The sequence below is a fragment of the Lissotriton vulgaris genome, chromosome 5 (genome assembly GCF_964263255.1).
Source record: "Lissotriton vulgaris chromosome 5, aLisVul1.2, whole genome shotgun sequence".
NCBI classification, from domain to species: domain Eukaryota; kingdom Metazoa; phylum Chordata; class Amphibia; order Caudata; family Salamandridae; genus Lissotriton; species Lissotriton vulgaris.
The window spans coordinates 1,858,550,006-1,858,577,234 of NC_141693.1; the positions used below are offsets into that span (position 1 = coordinate 1,858,550,006).

The 27,229-nt window shown below is 45.2% G+C and overlaps 1 protein-coding gene across 2 annotated transcripts in view; it reads right to left on the minus strand.

Moving 5' to 3' along the window:
• Window positions 1–27,229, minus strand: part of MED1 (mediator complex subunit 1) — a 459,486-nt gene that overhangs the window by 384,649 nt on the left and 47,608 nt on the right. The window contains exons 3-4 of one of the 2 annotated variants that reach the window (XM_086924344.1): window positions 9,034–9,197; window positions 6,286–6,364 (exon numbers count right to left, since the gene is read on the minus strand). In XM_086924344.1, coding sequence (XP_086780470.1) covers window positions 6,286–6,364; window positions 9,034–9,138 — 184 coding nt within the window. In that variant the 5' untranslated portion in view covers window positions 9,139–9,197. The remainder of the gene's footprint in view (window positions 1–6,285; window positions 6,365–9,033; window positions 9,198–27,229) is intronic. The other variant, XM_086924345.1, reaches the window with a different exon arrangement.

Below are 27,229 nucleotides of genomic sequence, written 5' to 3' on the forward strand. Positions count from 1 at the left end.
GTGGGTGAGTCTGTGGCATGCCAGTGCAACTCTCCGGTAGGTCGGTGTGTCAGGATGTGGCTTGCTGTGCCCAGTTGTGAGTGCGTGCCCTCCGGGGCGTCTGCGTGTTTGAATGTGTCAGTTTGTGAGACCAGTTGTTGGGATGCGTTTGCCGGTGTGAGTGTCATGTGTGTGCAATGCCTGGCTGTGCGTGTGCTCTCATGCCTGTGTGTGGAGCAGCCTGTGAGAGCCCTGGCTGTGCCAAGCTGTAGGTGTGTGTGTGTGTGTATGTGTGTACAACCATGAGTCCATGTGTGTGCAAAATATAGGTGTGCCAGCGTATGTGCAAGCATGAGTCCGTGTGGGCTAAGTTGTGGGTAAGTGCATGAGCACGTCGGTGTGTGTGTGTATGTTCGAGCATAAGTCATCTGGGTTTAGAAAGGGTGAATCAACATACTAATTTAATTTTATTAACACTGTTAGGTGAGAGAGCCAAAACTAGGATGCAAAGACTATATGTTTGTTTTATTGATTTAATAGCCGCTTTTGATTCTGTGCCGCGAAATACTCTCTGGTGGAAATTAAGGAATTGGGGTATACCGGAAACTCTATTTAAAATGATTATACTTTTATACTCCGACACCTGGGTGCAGATCAAAATTGGCGACGGGAAACATATGACCCGTCGTTTGGCTACTAATGTGGGATTGAAACAAGGCTGTGTCTTGGCTCCTTGCCTTTTTAATCTTTTTATGGCAGATTTGCCAGCTCATTTTAAAAATATTAATTCGCCTTCGATTTGCAATATGCAGACGATACCATTTTAATGAGCCAAACAGCTATAGGGTTAAAAAGGTTAATTGATTCTTTTAATTGTTATTTCATACAAAATGGACTAACAATTAATATAAAAAAAAAAGACAAAAATAATGACTATGGGAAAAGGGAAACCGAGGATTAAAGAGTGGAATATCAACGGCCTGGTAATTGAAAATGTGAAATCATATAAATATCTTGGGATTACTTTTGATGACGGACTGATATTTAGACAGCATTTTGATAATCTTGAAGCCAGGGGTTGCTCTTTCGCATTTGCTTTTTAGAAAATTAAGAGACAAATTATCATGCCCTAACTATGAACATCTAATGAAGGTGATGAGAGCAAAGTTAATTCCATCTTTGGACTATTGCTCAATCATCTTTAGGGGCAAAGACGCAAAGTTGCTAGACGATATAGAAATTAGAACATATAAAACTGTTTTTAAGATCCCTACATATATCCGTCGTGCAAACATAAGATTGGAATTTGGATTGAAGAATCAATTTCTGGCACGTCAATCAGCATTTTTGAAGTCCTTATTATCATTAGTCCGTTCGGAGGAAGGATCTTTAGCAAAGCTGTGTTGGCTCGAAATTTCAGAAGGTGAATATTCAAAAAATTGGCAGCTGTACTTAAATGAATGAATGCTTATGTAATTTTGATTGCTATAAATTAGAAGAGGAAATGAGGAGTAGAATAGTTTTTAAGAAAGAAATGAATCAAATGGCCACATTACTAACGACTATATCGGATAAGGAGGACTTAAGGAAAAAAAATCATTTCTGGTCCATCGCTAATTCTTTTGGTAGGTTGTCGCCCCAACCCTATCTGTCATATCATCTACGACCTTTGCTTAAGAATAAATTTATGTACTTGAGGTTGGGAAGATATCCGACAAAGGATGGAATTCCAAAATGGGAGAATCAATGGTCATCGAATATTTGCAGGCTTTGTGGGCTAAGGGAGGAAACAATAATGCATATAGTAACTTAATGCCCAGCATTGGCAGACGCTCGAAAGACTATCCTAAAACCGATTTTTAATGAATTAGGAGTTAGAACATGTAGGCAAGCAATTATTACCTGTTTGAGTGGGGTCAATATTAAACTTATTTATCTTTTTGTTAAGTTCATCATTATTGCAGAAAAGAAATTCAAAAGAGTTGATGGAGTAAGTAAATGTATTTCGAGATAAAATATCTAAGGAATATAACTAAAGATTTGTTTGAAGAAAAGTGTTATTCCAGATTAAGGGACTATTAGTACAATCTAATCTAGGTATGCACATTGCACTTTATTATCGCTAGTAAATGGAAAACAGCTAAACATTTGTATTTATAATTCCCACTGCTAACACATGTCACTTTAGTTACATGCTGCTATAATAGTGTTTGCTGATAGTATAAGGCATTTTAACAAGTATAATGCATTTTAATTATTTCTTTGTAATGTTTTAATATTTTTTATGGAAATGTTATTATCATTACTGGTGGATCATTTTAAGGATGTTAATAGTTTTGTGTATATTTGTTTGCTTGATTTGTGTTGGTTCTTTTTTCTTGTTTGTAATGATTTTAATTAATCAACAAATAAATTCTACTACTACTAAAAAAAAAAGTATGGGTGTGTGCAAGTTATGGTGTGCGTGTGTTAACAGGTGTGTGGAAGAGTGTCAGTGTGTGTGCAAGTTGTGTGATAGTGTCAGTGTGGGTGTGTAAGCACGAGTCAGCATGTGTGCAAGGTGTGGTGTGTGTGTGGCAGCCTGCTGCGTTGTGTGTCTCAGGCCCCGGGTGTTCCCCAGTCTAGGCGAGGAATGCGCTCTTCTCCCACATCCTCTGCCAGCCTTCTCAGTCAATCCCTCCTCCTCCTGCAGCCTCTCCCTCCCCAGGGACAGCGGCCCTCCCCAGGCCTATTCCCAGCCCGCCCCACAACCTCACCCAGCCACCCCAGTCACTGCGCCCCACCCCAGCCTCTCCCTCCCCAGGGACAGCGGTCCACCCCAGGCCCATTCCCAGCCCGCCCCAAAACCTCACCCAGCTTCCCCATCTTCTATCATGTTCTTCCCTTGTTGCCTTCTTTACTAAGATGTCAGCTTACAAGTAAATGCTGCCGCCATTTACTTATAATTTATTTTAATAAATAACTCAAGGACGAATCTCTATAAAACAGCCTCTGTGGATGCTAATCCAAAGGGCGTCCTTTTTACTGCTAACAACTGAATAGTGTAACAGAAGCAGTAAACTTCCTGCTCTGGATGCAGGTACGTTTGAAGGTATATCATTGATAAATCAATTATGATAAAAATCTTCAAGTCCAATATTTAAATTATCCTTGGTGAATGGAATTTAACTATTATGCTCTTGTTATCGTCTCTAAGGTTGAAGCGTAAATAGTTTTTGCCACTGAATCATCTCAGAACCACCAGAGGAAGTAACAATTCAGAGGAATCTATTGGTTCTTTTGCCGTTCTCTAGTATTTTCTGTCCACTAGTTAATGCCATTTATGATGCTTCTATAAATATTTCTTGCAGTGAGTATTTTGTTTTGCATCCTTCCTAATTCTAATACTATGTACGTATCTCTTTTGTTTGCCAATTCCATCACTCACGGTCTTGGTTAACTCTTATTATTCGTTCCTAATTCCTTTACCGGATATACAGTTCACATATTAAAAAAAAAGGAACACTCTCTGTCCCATGAATCACAAAAGTGGAGGAGTCACATTATTTACATACATGCTTCCTATTGTTTAAAGGTTCTTAAACCTGAATACAAGTGTGCTACAATCTCACATCTCAATTGTTTCTCCACTGTACTCTTCTGGGTGATTGCTGAACATACTTGTTCTTCCATTGTTATAAAAAGAAAACAACCTGTCACTATGTCTAGTCCCACTCCTCTTGTTATTCTGCACATGGGTTTGTTACATTTCTCTTTGACTTTCACACTGAGTCTGATCCTTAACATAAATAAGCACTTGCAATTAAACAGTTCTCGCATTTGCAAGAGTTTGAGCTATTGGCATTGTAAATGACTATGCCTTTTATTTATGTGCTTTGCAAACCTGCAAGCGGTGCGTAAACACGCACTTTGTACAGATAGTCCTTGCTTACAAGAAGCAAGGCTGGCAGTAAAAGAGGCGCAATTATTGCCAGCCTTGCTTCTCATAAGTAAAGGCTATAAGTAGCAAGTGCATGTTTATGCACCTCTTGCAAGTTTTCAAAACACATAAATAAAAGGCATTGTCATTTACAACGCGAATAGCTCCAACTCTTGTAGAAGCGGGACCAATTGCATTGCAAATGCTCGTTTGTTGTTTCTACACTTGATTTTTCTTGTTTTCCTTTCAAATGGGGCATAATAGGTATCTTTATTTATCCAGTATTGGCGTGTTTTGTATTTAATACACTTGACAAGCCTCTCTTTTTTATTGAGCCATATTGTCGGTGTATTTTGTGGGACACTGCTAGTCACTAGGCTACCTCTCATTAAATATGCTCTCCTGAAAGTTAGCAGGGGCCTTCTGGGGGTCTTCTTTTGCTAACATCAGATCATTTATTAATAAATGCCAATGCCTCTGTAAGAATCTCCTCAATTGCATCTGTTCACTGCTACACGTAGTTCTGAATCTAAAATTATGTTTTTTTCTCTTCCTTGTACTCTTTTCTCTCAGCAAAGAGAATCCTATGCCTCCTCCTCTTGCTTGTTTTCTTGCAAGTTGAACTGACTATTTCATCTGTACAACTTCTCTGTAAAAATATCTGCACTGCCTCTTCTGCTGCCTTTTTGTACCTGTGTCTGCACTGCATTTCCTCTTCATTCTCCGGATATCCTCATATTGGATACTTTCTTATAGGTTTGCTGGATGGATAATTAGAGGAAAGCAAAAGTTTATTCCCTGCCGTTGGTTTTCAATACAACTTTGTCTCAACCTTGTTTTTAATGACATATTCAATTAAATCCACAAAATCCATCTCAATTACACCCACATGGCAAATGAAGTGCAGATTAAGGTAATTTTGGTTTATAACATGTACAAACTGCTTAGCACTCCCCTCAGTTCCCCATCATATAACAAACAGTTCATCTAGAAACCTCCTCGACGTTAATACATGTTCCAGACAGACACTAAAGGCTGCATCATGTATCACCTGCTCCTTCCAGCAGCCAATATGCAAGTTAGCACAGGTGGGGTAAAGCAAGTGCCCAAGGGCGTCCTCCAAAATTGTTTTAAGTATTTAACTCCTTCGAAGCTACTGACGGAACCGTTCCGTCACGCCCCTCGGGTGGGCTGTGCTCATGACGGAACGGTTCCGTCACCGCCCGGCCGCCGCGCCTGCGCGGCGCATTTCATTAAGCGGGCGGGGCCATGGCGGAACCGTTCCGTCAAAAGCACAGCTCACCCGCGAGCCGTGACGGAACGGTTCTGTCACCCGCGCGCCCCCCCACCCCCGCGAACGTTAGCGCTGCGGCGGAATAGCCGCCGCAGCGAAGGTGCTAGCATTTAATAAGGAAATGTTATTAAAACACCACCTAATCATACGTTGAAGCATTTCCGTGTATTTCCATAATCAAAGTGGTTTACGCTGCAGAACTATTCCACTGCTTTTAAACTATGTGAGTAATAAACAACACAAATGCCAATACTGGACTTGACTTTCAAAATTTTCTGTTAACACCTATATGAATAAAACATAACTGTTTGTTTACTATAATGTCACTAGTTTATTTATTTATTTATTTCACTGGTCACTTTCTTTTTACTTTTTTGTTTCTCAGAACCACTTTTTTTTGTGCATATACAAAAATATACAATAAAACACAATCAATTACAATCACATATATTCACTGTACATATTTACAACTCATCCACTCCAAACTTTGACTAGTCCATTCATCCTACAATCAAACACACACACACGGACCGTTATGTTTTATTCATATAGGTGTTAACAGAAAATTTTGAAAGTCAAGTCCAGTATTTGCATTTGTGTTGTTTATTACTTATATCTGGCTTAGTCTTGCTGGGTTAGGAGTCAAGACCCTGTGTTGTTCATCCCTTTAAACTATGTGAATCATTAGCTGATGGCACAGTATTCTTCTGAGTGGGGACCTTTCCTAAAGGTGGACCACAGCACAACCTATTAAGAACCAAGGCATCCGCATGTACCCTGCATCTGCATGAACGCTATTTGCTAACAGGGTAGAATCACATGCAGAATATTATGCAATGTCTTCCCTCACATTTTAGCATATAAAATGCTTTACACCGGAATTCAAAATCGTAATGGTGCAAACTTACAAAAATAAGCACAAAACAGGAAAGTGTAAACAGGGACTGCTCATGCAGCCATCTCGCTCAGAGGTGCACTAGAATGCTTTAAAATGCCTGCCACTTAAAAGTCCATGGACCATAGCAAAGTACAACACAGATGAGTCACACTCTCTTCATGCTGGTATCACTTACAAATAGGCCTTGATAGCTACCTTTCAGGGCCTTCTGGAGGCTCTCCAAGCAGCTGACCAAATGTGGATGTCCACCAGGGCCAAGCACACCCCTCTTGTCCTGTGTCAAGATGAAAGAAAAAGTGCACTGAGTGAGTGGTTAATTGTTCTAATATCAACAAAGCCACCAAAGCCAAATACTGGTGCAACAGAAACTGATACAGTAATGCTTAACACAACCATGAAAATGACAACAAGAAAGTTGAAACCATAGGCTTCTGATAACAAACCCTTCTTTCATTAATAAAAACAATATAATGTCCACCACTGCGTCACCATCAAGTTTTGCTTTTTGTAGCCTTCTACATATCTGTGGAGACTCCAGCATGTGAATAATAAAATATTTAAGACGAAATGGGTGAATTAATCTCAGCTATTATAGCTTCATAGTTCAGGTAACTGCACACAGAAATGGGTACTGGGCCGAAGTACTTAGGCTTATCTATATAAATAAAAATGTAAATGTTCAATTGTTCAAAATCGCAAATCTCCGAAATTTCTTCACCGATTGCTTTGAAATTTTCACACAACGTTGGATTCGAATAGGGGGGTGTTTTTATATTCACAACGTTGAATTCTAATACGCGCATGCCAAATATGCACGTGTTTTTAATCGAAAGCCCGAACAGACACATAAAAATATCAATGTTCCAGCAAAAACTACAAGGGACGCATGGAGACTATAGTCTACATATATTAGGATGAACAGTTGGTGTCAGCATGGCAGACCGGGAAGTGGGTGGAGGGAGCGGGGAGGAGTTGGTTCACTTTGCAACATTAGTACATGTTTATATATACACACAACGTGACAATAGTCACAAAAACATATTGTGTGCCCACAAGCATTGTGAAATTAAAAATATTACAAACGTGCGATTACTCTTTTCTTTCTCTTCCATTTAACCAGACTGAGCCACAGCAACGTGTGGCAGGGTACAGCTAGTCATGAATAAACCTCATAGGCTACAGGATACATCTATAGCCTTCAATATTAGGGATGGTTACAATATTGTCCTTCTCATTTTATGAATCTGTTATGTGCTCATTTAACTAGTGCCAACTACCACTATTTTGGCATTGTCGTGAATGCACTATATATGGCCTATTTCTTATGCAGATCTCGGAATAATCTGTGCCTATTTGTTGGTGTTTGACTCGGTGTGGTGAGTAGAGTTCGTTCAATGTGTTAAGTTTAGAATGATGCTGTATTGTGTGCACAAGGCCACGTTCAAGCTAACTTTATTTAAGAGGTTCTAACATGGATGTTGGTGTGGTGCACAGGGAAGGGCTGTAGAGTTGAGAGCACTTTGAATAACATTTGTCTTTTGTTTTGCTGTGCACATAAAGGTATTGAGGTATCTTAATAATGTACTTTGTTTGAGAAAGGGCAATGTTAAGCATCATTAAAAATGTCCAGTTTATTGAGTGTGGCTGGGTGGCTGTGACAGGTGCTCTTTGGTACTGTGATATCCAAATTGCAAGGCAGATTTGGGATGTGTGGTCCGTTTGTTGTTAGTGTGTTGAGTATCATGATAGAAGTGATGTTGCGAATACAGTGAAAACCATCCAAATGGTATATCTGTGTTGTACTGGATGTACGCAAGGTGGCCTTTAGTATTTTCAATAGCCATAATTACTGCCTGGTGGGAGGCCTTCATGCTTCTTGTATGCTTAAAGGGACCTAGATATCATCAACCTAGGCACAAGGGCAGCTGAGTGCTGTGTGTGTTTATACACAAAAAGCGCCATTTTAGAACGCATTATGCCCTAGACAGCAATATGCAACATTTTAAAGACTGGGTATCATCAACCTAGGCATAGTACAACAACTTGATTCTTTTAGTTTTTGGGCACTGCACACCTGCAGACCGTGAATATAAAAACCAGCATTACATGATCCCTCTTAAAGGAAACACAAGCAGCCTATAAATATTTTGGCTTTGCAGAACCTCATCAGTGACGTGTAGCTCAACTTTCTAGTTGAGCAGTGAGGAAGAGGGGAAAAAAGTCTGGTCGCACCAGAGCCACTTACAGCAACCTACCCCCAAAATAAAGCCAAAACTAGGCTGGATTGCTTACGTTCCCATTCCGAGGAAGGGGGGGGGGGACGACGACAACATCACAATTCATTTTAGAATGTTGCTTTTGTGTAAAGCCAAAACTAAACTTTGTATCATCAGCATTTTCTGCAGTGGTCAAGACTGAATAACAACAAGATAAAGGAAAGATATCCAGAATAATTAACAGATGTTTTATTAATTCAAGTACTCCTAACACCATCTTCTGAGACCCCAGAACGGTCAGTTTTTAGGTCCTGATGCCATGGGATACAGAAATGTAATGGAGCAGGTCCAACATATTAAACAGACGAGGAAAGAGGTGTGACAGCGGCTTTCAGCAGACAGCAAGGGCATACAGCAGAAACTGAATGCTATGGAAGGAACTATGTTAAACGACAGTCAAATGTGATTGTAAGAGCCATGAAAGATTAAGTGCGAATGATAAATAAGGCTTCCTCAAGTTACAAAACACACACTTGTCATAAGAACTGCTGAACAACAACTTGCTGTGAAGAAGTGTTACAGTAGAGCTCAACTGTGCAGGATACAGTAGCAAATGTACAACTCGCGGAGGACAGCTTGACAAGGAGAACGAAGCAATAACTTTAATGACAAAGCAGCAGTCTGCCACACTCACAGACACCACCAGAGTGGCACTAACGAGCCTCACCATAACTTGCCGCACAAGCTTCATAGTATCCGTCCATGGCCTGTTTTGGTTAAACTTCGCGTGCAGCTTCTCCAAGAGGGAACTCATCTTCTCAATTCTTCGCATCCACTGAGCAAACAGAGCATCTGTGGTCAGGCAGGAGGTCCTTCACTCATTGGACACATCTGGAATTGTGGGTAAAAATATTTTAAATCTTTTGACAGCTCTGAATCCAAGCCAACACGAGAAGAGAAGAATGGTATAAACTCCAATATTAATAGCTACTTCGTTTAATAGAAGAATTATGTTGCACAGCCAAAAGAAAACTTTTGTGTTACCACTGACATTTAGCAGTGTTAAACAGAGTAAGACATTTTCCAACATATATGTTACAGTAAAGAAACAAATTTGCATGGCAGTTTAGACGCACAACAAGAGGAGGGTGAACATATAAGTCAGCAGAAAGTGAAAGGTGACAGGAATCGCGTTCATGTCCCTTCAAAGTAGTATGATTTTGCTGTATACAACTTCACACACGAAAGCTGCATTGAACCCATGTGATACAGCACATAGATTATTTCACCACACTCTTCAAGAATGGAAATCTCATAAGAGCTACAAAAACCCATTGAGTGCTCATGCAATCACCAAAAAACCTCTGACGCTGGCATGCCATCAAACCAATCAACAATACAGTGGTTCAAGCCTCTATAAAGCCACCTCCTTTATGAGAATTGAGTTACAAGAGGAAAATAATTTGCAATAGAACCACAAGAGGACTGGCTGATTCCCTGGGGATGGCAGTCACATTTCCTGACTACTGTTACCCTAGAAGCATTGATTGAATTAAGATTTCTCCTACCGGCTTACATTTTACATAGTGGGTGGAAAAGCAAAATGACCAATAGAAAGCAAATACATATCACAAGGCTGCATGAAAAAGGAATGAAATGCATAACTGAAATGCACACCCATCCTGGGTTAGGGAATGTTTTCCTAACCTAATGGAAAACACTAAAAATAACGAATTGCTCTGCAGATCAAGGGGGAGGGATATCCCTTTTCAAAAGAGATGTTTTTTTTTTTGCTTAAAGAAAGCAAAATAGTGTGTACTTCTCAGTAGACAGATTGCATTAATGTGCTTCAATTAAGTGGCAGAAGAAATCATTACCAATATCAGTTCAGTTCAGAATCTTTATTCGAATTTTGTCTAATTCATAAAAGCAGTACAAATATACAATCCCAATAAAATAACCATGATTCCAAATACATTTAAAACGTCACACATTACTAGAATTACAAATTATTTTAGCAGTGATAATACAGAAATTTACTAAGGGTACTCCATTGTTTTACGTACATAGGTAATAACTCTCAAAAAAGTGCTGGTGCGGAATATCAATTCATCATTGTTCAAAGTTAGCAGCATCAAATAAGACTGTTCCAAAGAAAGTGGTCTATGCTTCTTAAAATATGGAACTAGAAACTATTTAATGTATTTTTGATCAAATTTACAAAAGAAGAAAAAATGTAAATCATTTTGTAAACTCATACCATCACATGGACACAATTTATCTTCAGATCTTATTGATGAATAATGCAAATGCTACTTACCAGTATGCATCTGTTCTTGGCATGTAGGGCTGCTGACATTCATATCTGTGCATAGATCGCCACCTAGTGTTGGGTCCGGATGATTGCACATTGTTGTCCTGGAAGGAGTCTTCGAAGTATCACGAGATAGGTGGCTCCTCCCCTGGACTACAGTGCGCATGGGCATCGCCTCCATCCCCAGATTGTTTTTAGCCATTGGCAGAGATGGAGTGAAGAATGTGAGTGATGACCATGCTATGAGCATATGTATGTAAATGAATGAATTCTGCAGCTGCTACAGGCGCCGGGGAGGAGGGTGGGCGATATGAATGTCAGCAGCCCTACATGCCAAGAACAGATGCATACTGGTAAGTAGCATTTGAAGTTCGAGGCATGTGGGCTGCTGAATTCATATCTGTGCATAGAATACATAGCAGTCCCTCCATTAACGGCGGCCGCCCGTGCCAGCTGCAGCAGTCTGAAAAAGCGTTTTTAGAACAGCCTGACCAACAGCTGCCTGTTGTTTGGAATGCACGTCTACACAGTAGTGTTTAGTGAAAGTATGTGTGGTAGACCATGTGGCTGCTCTACAGATATCCTCTAAGGGAATGTTACCTAGGAAAGCCATAGAGGCCCCCAACTTCCTGGTGGAGTGGGCCCTCGGTGGGATAGTGAGAGTGCGCTTAGCTTTAGCGTAACAGATCTGAATGCACTTCACTATCCACCTAGCAATCCCTGCTTTAGAGATAGCGTTTCCCTTGTGGTGAGTGGCAAAAGCAACAAAAAGCTGCTTGGTTTTGCGAAAATCTTTTGTCCTGTCTACATAATACATCAAGGCCCTCTTAACATCAAGGGTGTGGAGCATGCGCTCCGCCAGCGTCTCTGGGTTTTGGAAAAACACCGGCAATTCGATAGTCTGGTTTAAGTGGAATTGGGATACCACTTTGGGTAAGAATTTAGGGTTAGTGCGGAGCACCACCCTGTTAGCATGTACCTGGAAGAAAGGTTCTTGGATGGTGAGCGCCTGCAGCTCGCTAACCCTCCGTAGCGAAGTAATTGCTACTAAGAACGCAACCTTCCAAGTCAGAAACTGAAGCTCACAAGAGTGCAGTGGCTCAAAGGGAGGACCCATCAGCCTTGTAAGAACCACATTGAGGTTCCATTCTGGAGCTGGTGGGGTCCTTGGTGGAATGACCCTTTTGAGTCCTTCCAGAAAGGCCTTGATAGCAGGGACCCTGAAGAGTGACAGGTGTTGTCTATTCTGGAGGTATGCTGCCATAGCAGACAGGTGAATGCGGATGGAAGAGTATGCCAGATTGCATTGATACAGGTGGAAAAGATAACAAATGATGTTTTGAATGGAAGCATCTAGCGGGTCAATATTGTGGTTAGCACAGTAGATGACAAACCTCTTCCATTTAGCCGCATAACAAGCTCTGGTAGTGGGCTTCCTTGCCTCCCGAATGATGTTCATGCAATCGGGAGGAAGATTGAGGTAGCCAAACTCTAGGACTTCAGGAGCCAGATCGCCAGGTTGAGCTGTTGCGGATCTGGCTGCTGAATGTCGCCATGGCTCTGCGTCAGAAGGCTGGGAGTGAGATGAAGCCTTTGATGCGGCACCACGGACAGTTCGAGAAACGTGGTGTACCATGGTTGGCGAGCCCACGTTAGAGCAACCAGGATGAGAGTCATCGAGTGCTGCCTGAGCTTTCGCGCCACCAGCGGTATCAGAGGTGCTGGGGGAAAAGCGTACGCAAATCTGCCTGACCAGTTCATCCACATCGCATTGCCCTGTGATTGGGGGTGTGGGAATCTGGCGGCGAAGCTTTGGCATTTTGCGTTCTCCTTTGTGGCGAACAGGTCTATCTCTGGATGACCCCACCTTTGGAAGTACGGTTGGAGTACTGATGGATGTATCTCCCACTCGTGCATCTGATGGCTGTGCCTGCTGAGCAGATCCGCCATTTGATTGTCCTTGCCCGGGAGATGCTCTGCCATGAGGAAGATGTTCCTCTGAATGGCCCACTTCCACATGCTCTGAGCCAGATGAGACAGCTGTGGAGAGTGTGTGCCTCCCTGCTTCTGAATGTAGTACATGGCCGTCATGTTGTCCGTCCGGATCAACACAACTTTGTTGCACAGATGTACTTTGAACGCCTTCAAGGCCATGAAGATTGCCATCAGTTCCAACACATTGATGTGCATCTTCCTTTGCTGTAGTGTCCACAGTCCCTGCACAGTGTAATGGAGTACATGCGCTCCCCATCCCTGGAGAGAGGCGTCCGTCGTCAGGATAATCTGTGGGACAGGCTCTTGGAATGGTCGGCCCTTGCAAAGGTTTTGTGGATTCCACCAATGCAGAGAGTTGTATGCCCGACCGCTCACCAACACTAGGTCTGTCAGTTGCCCATGAGCCTGAGTCCACTGACGTGCAAGGCACTCCTGAAGCGGACGCATATGAAGTCTCGCATGCGGGACAATGGAGATGCAGGAGGCCATCATGCCTATCAACTGCAAGAACACCTTCGCTGGAAGCGGGTGCTGGGGTCTGAATCGTTGGATCAGTGCCTGGATACTGGCGATTCTCACTGAATTCGGCTGCGCAGTGGCTGCCAGAGTGTCTATTGTCGCGCCCAGATACTGTCGTACGTGGGCGGGCTGGAGATGGGACTTTGGGTAGTTCAGAGAGAATCCCAGATCGTGCAGGAGATGAATGGTGCGTGACACGTGGTCGACGCACTGCTGTTCTGTCCTTGCTTGAATAAGCCAGTCGTCCAAGTAGGGAAAGACGTGGACGTGCTGGCGACGGAGATGCGCTGCCACAGTCGCTAGGCACTTGGTAAACACTCTCGGTGCCGTGGTGACCCCGAACGGCAGAACCCTGAACTGGTAATGCTGGTCTAAGATCGTGAATCTGAGATACTTCCTGTGGGAAGGATGCAGGGGGATATGAAAATAGGCATCTTTCAGATCCAGCGTAGCCAGGAAGTCCCCCTGTTGAAGCAGGGGAAGCACCTGCTGCAACGTGAGCATATGGAAGTGCTCAGAGAGGATGTACCAGTTCAGGGGCCTGAGGTCCAGGATCGGCCTGAGGGATCCGTCCTTCTTGGGAATCAGAAAATACAGGGAGTAAACCCCTGTTCCCCGCTCTTGTAATGGAACGAGCTCTATCGCCCCTTTTTGCAGCATGACTAGAACTTCTTGCTGCAACAAGGTCAAGTGCTCGCCTGACATAGGACGGCTCCTTGGGGGTATGTCTGGTGGAATGGACGTAAGCTCTAGACAGTACCCGTACTGGATAATAGACCTCACCCACCTGTCCGTGGTGATGGACTTCCACGCCGGCAGGAACTGCTGGAGTCTCCCCCCGACCGGTGTTGTATGGTCGGGGGGCAGTGACAAGACGTCACTGTTTGTTGGTGGCGGCGGACCTGGAGCTATTGTTGCCACGTCCCCTGCCCTTGACATTATTGCCTCTGTAACCACCTCTATTCTTGTTGTTATACGAGGCTTGGGTGTTACTTTTGTAATATTGTGTGAACTGGGATGCCTGTCCCCTTGAGGTGCCTCTGGAGTTTGAGCGGCGAAAGGAACCACTCCGAAACTGCTGACTTTGTAAAGCCCCCATTGACTTGGCAGTTTCCGTATCTTTTTTCATTTTCTCCAGTGTGGCATCCACCTCAGGGCCAAACAGGTGGTCAGGATTCACTGTTTGATTCAGTATCGTAGTTTGGATGTCTGGTTTGAACCCCGAAATTCTAAGCCAGGCATGGCGTCTAAGCAACACACTGGTATTGATAGCCCTGGAGGCTGTGTCTGCCACATCCAGTGCACATTTGATGGATGCATTCGTAATGAGTTTACCCTCCTGAATCAGCATCTCCCCTGCCTCCTTGTATTGGTCAGGCAAGTGTTGCAGTATGGCCTCTAAGGTGTCATAATGGGCCCTATCATAACGTGCAAGCAAGGCTTCGGTGTGAGATATTCTCCAGATATTAGCTGCCTGTGCAGCAATGCGTTTGCCTGAGGCCTCAAAGATCTTGGACTCTTTGTCTGGGGGAGGAGCGTCACCAGTAGTTTGAGAGTTCGCCCTCTTCCGAGCGTTGGAAACAACCAAGGAGTCCAATGGCAAGTGTCCCTTGATATATGTTGGATCCGTGGGCGCTGCCTTATATTTCCTGTCGATGCGAGGGTTGACCACACGCGCTCGGGTCGGCTCCTTGAAAACCTCCGTTGCATGTTTAAGCACCCCCTTAAGCATCGGTAGCGTTTTGACTGACTTTTCGGCTACCGAGAAGGTGTCGAATAAGAAGTCCACATCCACGGGGTCCGAGTGCAGCTCGACGTCGTGGTTAGCAGCAGCTCTCTCTATCAGAGCATTGAAGGCCGTCGAGTCCTCAGTCGGGGACGTCTTGGCCGCAAAAAGTTGAGTGTCCTGACCCGACTGCGGGTCCTCCGTGTCGCCTCCGGCGGACCACGGAACGTGCTCCTCCTCCGGATCCGAGTACGCCGGATAGTCGTACTCGGCATCTTCCTCGTCCGCACCGGCTGCGGTGAAATGCGTCGGCGAGTGTCCTAGGGTTTGTGGGGACACAGGTTCCACCAAAGCCGAAGAGTCCTCAGAGTCCCTTTTGTTTTTGAGAGGGATCTTAAAATGTTCCAACGCCGGCTCCGTCGTGATCTTCCTTTTGAGGAGCGACAGTTTTCCGGTGTTGGCGTCGATTGTTACCTCACGACGTTCCTCTTCAGCAAGCGGTTGGAGTCGAAGTTTCGACACCACCAAGGCAGCTTTCGGTGCCAAAACCTCCTTCGAGGGTCCACTCTGCTTCGACGCGAAGGCCTTCGGCGCCGACTTGGGAGGAAGGGTGAAACGGATAGGCGTTTGCTCCTTCGCCGGCTTAGGCGTGAGCTTTGGCGCCACAGTGCCCGACGCGGGAACCACACTGTCCTTTCGAATCCGCTGCAGGGATTCCGCCACCTTCTTCGTCAAGGCCGGAGAGGGCTTGACCGGCTCGAGCGACTCCTCAGCATCGAGAGCCCGATCACCCGCATGCGCCTTCTTCGGGGCCGACGCCCCATGGCTATGCGCGTCGTCGCCCTGACGCTTCTTCGGAGCCGACTTCGGGTCCACGACCCCTTTCGGAGCCGACTTCGGGTCCACAACCCCTTTCGGAGCCGACGCAGCCGCGTCGGACGATTTCACCTTCGGCACCGACCCCGAGGGCTTCGGGTCGGCCATCTTGGCGTGGCTCTTCGAGTCGGCCATTTTGGTTTTCTTGGAAGTTGACGCCTCCAGAACCTTCTTCACCAGCGCAACTTTCACTTTTGGTTCCGCATCCGAGGGTGCGTGACCAGTTGCCTTCACTTTCGTTTTCTTCGACGTAAGTGATGGTTCATAAATGTCCGTGACCGGGCCCGGAGGCGGGGACGTAGGACTCATAGTTAGATCTTGGGTAAGGCCCGAAGGCGATCCCTCGACCTGGGTCGTATGAAGGGTAGTAACCCCTGAGTCTGGTTGGGGATGCTCCTCTTCCGAGCTATCACCCATCGTGGCAAAAGCCTGATCGTCGTCCCCTACCTCGTCGGTGACTTCGTCAAAGTTCTCCGCACCCTCGTCGTATGTTTCCCCCTCGGATGCGGGATTAGAGTCCGAACCTTGCACGTCGTCGTCTCCCTCGACAGATTCCTGGAAAATGTCATCTGGTGGGGGCGCCGTAGCCGACAACTTAGCCTGGAGCCTATTGGCCCGACGAATCTTCAAAGTCTTCTTGCTCCGGAACTTCGAACACGCCATGCAGGTGTCTTCGCGGTGATCCGGTGACAAGCAGGTATTGCACACAGGGTGCACGTCGAGGTGTGAATATTTAGAGTTACACACCGGGCACTTCTTAAACGGAGTCCGCTCCATAGCAAGAGTGTAGTGTAGGCCCGTCCGCGCCGAAAGCACGTGGAAGGGCAGCAAGAGATCGGAGCTGAGAGTCTGAAAGAAACCCGTACGCAACTATACCGACGCCCAGCCTAAAGACCTTTTGGTCTCGAGTCGAATTTGAACAACTATCGGTTCCGACAGAGGGAACCGAAACACATCCGAACCCAATGGCGGAAAAAAACAATCTGGGGATGGAGGCGATGCCCATGCGCACTGTAGTCCAGGGGAGGAGCCACCTATCTCGTGATACTTCGAAGACTCTTCCAGGACAACAATGTGCAATCATCCGGACCCAACACTAGGTGGCGATCTATGCACAGATATGAATTCAGCAGCCCACATGCCTCGAACCCTAATGGGAAACATAATAAAAATCTAACGGTGCCTGCCCTTAAACTGAACAGAAGTGATCTTTCCCAGTTTGTCATTGACAATGTAAGATACAACCAATTCCATTGTATATACAGATTTTTATTCACATAAGCCTGGATAGTTGATTTAGTTAGCTCCCTTGCCAATCTATCTTTGCTATAAAGTGTGTACAGTGCAAACTTTATTTCATTTTTGTCTTTAGGCCGGGGTCAAAGAAAAGAGGACCTTTACCCACACTGCTCAATTTATTAAGAACTCCAGAGAGCCAAGGGATTGTCATCCCTTTCTCACAATTAAGACAATCTCTTATGATTTCATGGGTTAGGGAGGCAAATTTATTTCTCCAATTTATTTCTCCAAATAGCCAGCCAGAACATGGCCGGTCTCGATGCTATAAAATCCGATATGTAATACAGATTCAACTCGCAATGACAAATATACTCGGAGGTAGAAATGGGGGCGCCAAGGATTTTCCTACAGGTGCGTGGTCTTTGTGATAACAGAGTTCCCCCTGTTCCCCCCTGGCACTTCCGGAACCCCCGGCTCCGTTCTGAACTGGTGAAGGCTATTGACTGTTACTTTGATGAAAATGTGGGTTCGGTGTCTTCCCCTACGGTTCTCTGGGAGGCCTTTAAATCGGTCATTCGGGGATCCGCACTGTCTCTTATTGCTGCTGAACGGAGGGCTAAGAGGGAGGCCGTTCTGGCCCTCGAGACTGAAATTACAGCGCTTGAAAGTGAGCTGGGTGGGGATGACACGCCTGCGCTATTACACACTTTGGAGCTGAAGCAGGCGGATTACAAGGCTTGTGTTACCGATGCTGCTAAGTTGATGCGAGCGAATCAATTGGGCCGGCTGTATGATGTGGGTGACAAGGCTAGCAAACTCCTGGCATGGCTGGATAAGGCTGAAAGAGCGAATCGCGTTGTGCCCGTTATTGTTCGCGAATCTGGTGAAAGTGTGTCTGACCCCGGTGAGATTGTTGACTGTTTCGTTGATCATTTCCGGAAGGTTTATACCCCGGTGAGTGATCGTGATGAGGCTGATTCCCGTTTGCTGTTGCGTGATATAGCTCTTCCTTGTGTCTCGGAGGAGGAGGGCCTGGCTCTGGAGGCTCCCTTTACGGTGGATGAGATTGCCCTTGCTATCCGATCTCTGCGATCGGGCAAGGCGATGGGGCCCAATGGTTTGCCCATCGAGCTCTACAAACTTCGTCCGGATAAGATGGCTGCCCATCTGCGCAACATGTTTCTAGACGCGTTCGAGGCAGGAGTCCTTCCGCTTGAACAGCGCCTGTCTACTATAGTGGTCATTTATAAGGATGGCAAGCCTCGTGATCGCTGTACCTCCTACCGCCCCATTTCCCTGCTAAATGCAGAACCTAAAATCCTAGCCAAGGTTCTGGCCAATCTTCTACTGACGGTGATTTGTGACCTGATCCATCCGGACCAATCCGGCTTCATACCGCATAGGAACACGGCCCTTAATCTGCGTAGGCTTCATAGTGTTCTCGCGAAAGCTGCAACTCTCACGGAGCCTGCGGTGGTGGCCTCCCTAGACGCTACGATGGCTTTTGACACCATTGAATGGCCTTATCTTTGGGCGGCCCTCTCCAAGTTTGGCTTTGGCCCTAACTTTATTGCGTGGGTCAGGCTTCTTTATGAACAACCGTTGGCTCAGGTCGTGGTAAATGGCAGAAGTTCTGACCCCTTCCTGTTGGGCCGCGGCACCCGTCAGGGATGCCCGCTTTGTCCGCTTCTATTTGCGTTGGCACTTGAACCCCTTGCGGCGTGGCTCCGGTGGGAACCCTCGATTAAAGGGATCCGGTGGACGCCAGATCTAGAGGACCGCGTCTCACTGTATGCCGATGACATCCTTCTTTACTTCACTTCCCCTCAAAAGTCCTTGAACGTGCTCTTCGACATTCTTACATCCTTCGGTAAGAACTCCGGATTGGTCATCAATTGGACCAAATCCTGTGTTTATGTCATAGCCGGGGTTCTGCCGCCATTGCCTCGTAGGTTTCCAATTTTGGTGGCGGATGACGGTTTTAAGTACTTGGGGATTCATATCTCTACGGTTTCTGCGGTGCGTTATGAACGGAATCTGTATGCTCCGCTCCGACGTCTCAAACAAGATGTGAGGCGATGGCGTGAATTGCCCTTGTCTCTGCTGGGCCGGGCGGCGCTTTTCAAAATGATGTCGCTCCCCCGATTTCTCTATGCGTTGCAGAATTTCTTCGACCCGGTCCCTGCTCGCTACTTTCGCGAGATCGAGAGTTTACAGCGGCAATTGATCTGGGATGGCCGCGCCCGTATTGCGCTGTCTAAGTTCACCCTTCCCTGGTACGACGGCGGTATTGCTCTGCCAGATATCAGACGTTATTACTGGGCCTCGCACCTGAGCGCCATTAATCACGTAACGTACTCATCGGAACCCGCTCCTGCCTTTGCCCTGGACACATTTTTACTGCCCGGTGGCAACTTTAATAGGGCCCCGTACTCGAAGTCGCCATTCCGTCTCCTTACGGGTCCTACGAAGTGTGCAGTGCGGGCCTGGAGGGATGCAACTGTGGCTACGGGCTGGAGTGGCAAGCGGACGCGTATGACCCCATTGTATGACTCTGATCGATTGGGCAACCTCTGGCAGACGAAAGGGTTTGACAGGTGGGACATGATTGGGATCAGTAAGGTGGAGGATCTTTGGGCCAGGGGCACTGTGAAGTCCTTTGAAGCCCTGAAACTGGAATACCAGCTTGATGATAGGGAGCACTTTCGGTATATGCAGATTCGCACGCCTTGACCTCCGCCTTTCCCCCCGGGACTGATATTCCACAATCCTCCCCCCTGGAAGATCGTATCCTAGACGGTCACATCCCCGATAGTACGATTTCCTTAATATATAAGAAGCTCATTAACAACAGGGCTGACCAGCTGGGGAAACTTCGTGCTTCCTGGACAGCTGACGGGCTTGAGCTAGACGATGAGGACTGGCAGTCGGCTGTTTCCTCCCCATAGGAGGTGGCTATTCCGGCTCGGCTTTGTTTTGTCCAGCTAAAGATCCTCCACCGTGTGTATGTAACTGGTATGCGACTGGTGCGAATGGGGCTTGTGACGGATGGACGGTGTAGGCGTGGGTGTGGTATGGATGGTACTTTTCTCCATGTTCTGTGGGAATGTCCGATTGTCTCGGCCTTCTGGTCCAGGGTGCACGATGTGATGGGACGTGTCACTGGAGTCCCCCTCCTTCCTGAGGCACGGAGTTGCTTGCTTAATGTGTGGGAGCCTACGGATTGTACTGCTGCTCAGACGTTCTGGGTCACTCTGGGCAACATGGTTGCCAAGAGGGCCATAGCTCAGCTCTGGGGCTCCGCCAGACCACCACGGCTCAGTGCCTGGAAGGATAACATGGACTGGTGCATGTTTCGAGAAAAGACGGTGTATGAGGCACGGGGTCGTCCCAGGAAATGGTCCAAGGTTTGGGCACAGTGGAATTCATACCGTGGCGATATTTGTTCCCCTCCGCTTGATTACGAGGTTCCTGTCCCCTCCTCCCCATGATTGGCGTTCCGTTTCCTGTTTTCCATATCATCTGTATTCTCTCTTCCTTCATGATCGCCCCCCCTTGCCAGATTTGTGCCTTTCCTATATTTACTCCTTTTCTCCTCCCCCCCCTTATGACCCTTGCCAGTATGATACCATGTGTTTGTGTGTTGTTGTTTTTCTTCGACAAAATCATAAAATTAAACCTTTAATATCCTCTCAGTACGGTTTTATGCTCCACACTAGAATGTGCGCTCAGTGATTGTCTTAACAGTGTACTGTCCTGCTTTATTCTTTCCATATGTGTCATGGCGGCCGGCTCTGAGGGGTTGTAGGCAGACGCTGTGTACTGTGCATTTCATAAATAAAGGTTTAAAAAAAAAAATCATTTTTTAAAATAGGTGCCTAAAGTTCAGGTTTCCATTTAATGATGTCTATCGGGAGGCCATCTGGCCCAGGGGCTTTAATTGCCAAGGCTTTGTTTGATAGCCGCGATCACCTCACCTAAGCTGATCTCTAAAGGGCACAATTGGCCTGGTATATAGTTGCTACTAACATTTGGTGATGTTGCATACACTTTGGAAAAGTGATCTTCCCACTGGTTACTCGGAATGGTACAGCTTATTGCTGACATTTGAGTTCCCATGTTACGCATATTTTTTACTGCGGACCAAAAAACCGTTCCATTCTTCCCTGCTGCTGAATTCGATAACTCCTCCCAGCGCTCTGACAGAATAATTACCTTATGTTCCCCTATTATGGATTTTTACTTCTTTCTCACCTCCCTAACCTCCATTTGGCATCTAGGTTTTACATTCAGTGCCTTACGTAAAGCCCTGTTGGCAGTTGAACAATTACTGTCAAATCACTTGGGGTAAATATCTTTTCTATGGTTAGGGACAGTTAGGAGTGTCTTTATAACTGTACACAGATTGGTAAAGTCTGTGATTACTCTAAAATTATTCCCATCTGATAGTGTGCATGAATCAATCAGATGTTGGTGCTTATTTGTAACCTGCGCGATTATGCTTCCACAATCAAAGCCCCTCCATTTCAGTCTTAAATTGTTTGTAACGGGGGTTATATCTCTGGCCCCAGGTGTGCGGGCAAATGCTGGGGAAGACCCCAGTCTAATATTTGCTACTAGTGCATTGTGATCCCCAAAGGCAGTCTCTAATACCTTAGCCATTGTAAGGCAATCAATGAGCTCGGGTGACATGAAAATGTAATCAATAGTTGTGGAATAGTCTCTGCCTCTAAATGTCGGGACATAATTAATTGTGGGGGTAGGTCTTACATCCATAATATTAGTTAGGATATGCTCACAAATGAAGAAGTCCAATTCCAAGCCCCATTTTGATGCTCGATCAATTTGAGTGTTTCCCATATTTAAATCCGGATTTGGAATCTTAGCATTAAAATCCCCAGCTAGGATTATCCTTTTACCCATACTTTTATCTGGTGACTCAATAGCGTCAGACAGAAATTTAAAAAGTTCTATAATGTTTTTGTTTGGGATTGAATACAAATCATTATTATAAAAATTAATCACGTAAAAAGGGACCTTTCTTTTGTATTCAATAATCTGGATATTAGGACTTTTAGTTGGCATTGTCTTAATACTGCCACCTGCAGTTATCCTAATACCAGTTAGTAACCCACCCATAGGCCGACCGAAATCAGGTTTTGTTGCAGTTATACTATTGCAATAAAAGCCATATATATGGAGATCTGTAGTGGCCCATGTTTCCTGGAACATTATTATGTCTTTATCAGATAGTATCTTTAACCAATCCGGGTCCGATAATCTTGGTTCCAGCCCTGCAAAGTTCCAACTGAGGATCTCAAGGTCAGTCTTAGTTGTTATATTTAGGCAAGCTTTTCCAAAATTCTCATTTGTGGTCCCCTCGTTTAAAACTCTTTCTTTAGGTAGAGCGCTAACCTTACCAACCCCAGTGCTTTCAATCACTATAGTCTCCTTACTTTTTATCCGTGTGATTGATGGGCGCTCCGGGATAAGCATCAAATGACTGTTAGGCATCTGATTACCTCTTCTGTGGAGCCCCCCCAATCTCTGGGGGGCTCATGGTTACTGTCTGTCAGTCGACCATCTCCAGGCAGTTGTACCTGTTGGCGGTCGGAATCCCTATAAAGTTTTCCATAAATGCTCCGTCTCTGTCCTGGTTCCCTACCCAGTCTCCTCCCCAATCTCCTTAGCCCATTCTGCTCCAATTTCTGTCATAACCTGGCCTCACATGACTCCTAAGGGGATAAAAGAAGGAGAGTAGTTTGGTTTCAATACGTTCATGACGCCCTTGCGTTCTCCAAGAACATATGTAATCTACCGTACATGGGTCCTCAAAATTAATTATGACACAGTCACCCTGGGTAGTTTTCCACTCTTCTCCCACCCAGAAGACTCTGCGCACCATTAGGATCCTACTTGAGCAATGAAGGGGTAGGGGTCGGTTGGAGTTAAGCCAGTGTTGGACTTTGTTCTTTAGTGACCAACTGGATTCATCTATATGGTCCGCCACCTCTGGAACCCTTGTCATAACTACTACTAGTGGACTTGCTTCTGGGGGCAAATTAACTATGGGTCTACTCTCTTTTGCTCCCCTCTTCAAATCCCTTGTAGAGAGTGTTGGAGAGGCCTTAGGTGGGCTATCTTTATGCCTGGTAGGCACAGCAGAGTTTACTGATTTAACTGCTGTTTTATTGACTTGAGCTACCGGGGTCTTTGGCTTAGCGTTTATATTTGCTACTTGTAGTCGTTTTCTTAGGTAACCTAGAAACACCTGTTTGGTGTTTCTAGGTTTTGCCCCCCCAGCAGTTATTGCCCCATGATGATGTGTATCTATGGGTGCATTTTTGGAGAGGGCGCTCAATTCGGTCAGTTGTTTTTCCATATGTACGAGTCTAGTCTCTATTGGGGACAAATAGATATTAAAAAGCTCCCCAATTTTTGCTAACAATTTACTATTGTCATCGCAGTGGTTACATATTCCCCCCCCGCGTACCCAAACCCTCTACACTTTGTATCCAGAACTTCGTTTGTCACATCTGGGTGCGATTTCCCATTGCCATTCTTTGCGGGTGATCTAACCCTTTCACATACTTTTTCTTTGACACACATTTCTCCTTAACCTTTGGCGCCTTTGCCTGGTTCTTTTGTTTCTGTATAGCACCCTCCCTCCTACCCCTTGACTGCCTGTTGCTTGTATCATATCATCAGGCGTAAGGTTAATAACTAATTCTGGGGACCTTTCTAAGGCCAAACTTAATTGTGGATCCAACAGAAGTTGCAACGCTGACAGGTCAACTATGTTTGGCATACTATGTACTTCTGCCTGGACATCTACCAGAGAAACTGCTTCCTGAGCTTGTGCTGGGGTTCTAGCTAATGCGAGAGGTCCCAAAGATGAGCAACTAGCCAGAGCTAGATCTTGAGAAACTCTGCGCTCCAGAAGAATAATGCCTTGATCAATAGCTTCATTTGCCCTTGCAATAAAGTTACCAATATATTCAGATGTGACATTTTCTATTTATTTAGTTAATAGCGTAACATTTCAAAGAGAAATTAGAAGTATTCAACAAAGACCGATAACGATGTAGTATATTGATAAAAGGTTACATAAGGAAAATGCTACTTACCAGTATGCATCTGTTCTTGGCATGTAATGCTGTAGATTCTTACACTGTGCATTAGATCGCCACCTAGTGTTGGGCTCGGATGATTGCATGTTGTTGTCGTCTTGGAAGAAGTCTTTGTAGTCACGAGATAAGTGACTCCTCCCTTGGACGATAGTGCGCATGGGCATCGGCTCCATCCTTAGATTGTTTTTCGCCATGATGGGAAATGATGGAGTTTGTAGAAAGAAGAAAGGATGTCCAGGCGTTTATATCTAATTAAGATAGAACTGGGGAGGCGGGAGGGCGTGTAAGAATCTGCAGCTCTACATGCCAAGAACAGATGCATACTGATAAGTAGCATTTTCCGTTCGAGGCATATGAGCTGCAGATCTTACACTGTGCATAGATTGTACAGTAGTGTCTCCCCTTAGCAGTGGTCACCTGTATCTGTTGCAGTAGTTTGAAAGAGGGTTTTGAGGACAGCTTGGCCTACTGCAGCTTGCTGCTTAGCTTGCACATCAACACAATAGTGTTTAGTGAAGGTGTGTGTTGTAGACCATGTTGCGGCCTTGCAAATGTCTTCTAGGGGAATGTTCCCTAAGAAAGCCATGGAGGCTCCTTGTTTGCGTTTGGAGTGCGCCCTAGGAGGAACTGTTAATGTAAGTTTTGCTTTTTGATAGCATATTTGTATACATTTTACAATCCACCTTGCAATTCCAGCTTTAGAGATGGGGTTGCCTTTATGTGGTGGAGAGAAAGCTACAAACAATTGCTTTGTTTTGCGAAAGGATTTGGTCATATCTATATAATAGAGGAGAGCTCTTAACGTCTAGTGTGTAGAGCTCTTTCTGCTAAAGAGTCTGGGTTTTGGAAAAACACTGGTAACTACATGATTCTTTTTAATCCTTCCATAAATGCTTTAGTAGCAGGCCCTCTAAATAGAGACAGATGTCTATTTTGTAAATATGCTGCAATTGCTGCCAGATGTAGGCATATAGATGAATATGCCAAATTACATCTTTGTAAATGTAGAAGGTAACAAATGATATTTTGGATGGAAGCATCTAGGGGATCAATTTGGTTATTGTTGCAGTAAATGGCAAATATTTTTTATTTTATTTATTTATTTATTTTTTTATTAAAAATAAAATTAAAATAAAAATATTTTCCATTTAGCAGCATAGCAAGCTCTAGTAGTAGGTCTCCTGGCTTCTTTAATGATATTCATACAGTCTGGTGGTAGGATAAGATAACCAAACTCTAAGACCTCAGGAGCCAGATCGCCAGATTCAGTTGACTTGGGTCTGGATGTCTGATGTTTCCATGGTTCTGCGGTAGCAGGGATGGTGTCAGACGTAGCTTTTGGTTTGGATCTAGGGATAGTTCTAGCAGAGTTGTATACCACTGTTGGCGTGCCCATGTGGGAGCTACTAAAATCAGTTTGAGCGACTGTTGTCGTAGCTTGCGCACTATTAGTGATATTAGTGGTAGTGGCGGAAAAGCGTACGCAAATCTGCCTGACTAGTTCATCCATATCGCATTGCCCTTGGACAGCGGGTGTGGAAACCTGGCGGCGAAGGTTGGGCATTTTGTGTTTTCGTGTGTGGCGAACAGATCTATATCTGGATGACCCCACTTGTGAAAGAATGGTTGAAGAACTTGAGGATGTAGTTCCCATTCGTGAATTTGTTGTGTCTGTCGACATAACAGATCTGCTATCTGATTGTGAACTCCTGGAAGGTGTTCTGCTAACAGATATATGTTTTGTGGAATGGCACATCTCCAAATGTTCTGTGCAAGCTGGGACAGCTGTAGAGTGTGTCCCCCCCCCCCTGTTTTTGTATATAGTACATAGCTGTCATGTTGTCCGTCCGGATTAAGACAGCTTTGTTTTGTACTTGTAATGTTTTGAGTGCTAAGAATATTGCTAGCAGCTCTAGGTGATTGATATGGAACGATTTTTGTAGATTGGTCCATTGCCCTTGAGTTGTATGAAGTAGGAGATGGGATCCCCATCCTGTGAGAGATGTGTCTGCTGTAACTACTATTTGTGGAACAGGTTCGAGGAACGACCGCCCTTTTGTCAAGTGTTTGGTGTTCCACCACTGCAGAGAGCGATTTGTGCGGCTGTCTACCAACATCAGGTCTGTTAGTTGTTCTTGAGCCTGGTTCCGCTGTTGTGCTATACATACCTCTAACGGACGCATTTGCAGTCTTGCATATGGTACAAAGAAGATGCAAGATGCCATCATGGATGTCCCAGGGTTTCCTGATTCTGCGAGCCCCTTCCGGACCGTAACGCTCCACGTTGTGGATCTGAATCCCTCAGATATCGACCAAGAACTGGGTTCCCGTCCTGAGCCAATATGCCTTAATGCTATTTACACGCGCCCTGGGACGAGTCGCATGCTGCCTCTCGATTCCTCTCTGGCAACTTGAACTACATTCTGTAGAAGAAACGGCTCACATCTTGATTCCCCAGCTCATCCAATATCCAGACGTGGTAGCGCACACGTGAGCACACCCAGTGCACTTCTATTACTGGAAGCCTCCACATTGAAAACGTAGCCTGAACGAATTTATCTAAAATCTCGCTGGCGATTCTCCACCTATCAGTTTACCAGTGCCCTCTATTATACCGGGAACTCTCGCCTCTTCTCTCCTCGATCCCTCAGAAAGGACCATTCCTTCTAAAACCACGATCTTCCTTTACCGCAGCCTGTGTGTTCCCCTCCTCCCTCATCTTTGCCAGCCCTGACGAAGGTGCTCCACACCGAAACGCGCGTTGGCGTTATTACGGCATTACCATCAGGAACGGCAACCAGCTTCCAACTTCTTGCCTTCCTCAAGCTGCACCTGCGTCCATGCAACCTTAATTCCACCTTTTTTCTGCTGCAGGCCTTTATGAATTACACGTATGAAGTGACTGAACATGTCAGAGTATGAATGATTTTTGCTTGATATGAGTGCCTGTTGAGCCCCCTGCCTTTACCCCTTGGAGTGAATGGAACACTGTATATAAATTATCTTTTTTATATGTATTATCTCTCATTAACTTATCTCCATCCATGAAATGATGAACTGTACTGCTGATTTTATTAACTTTTGTACCCACCTTATTCTGACTATCTTGCTAAGATGACTATAT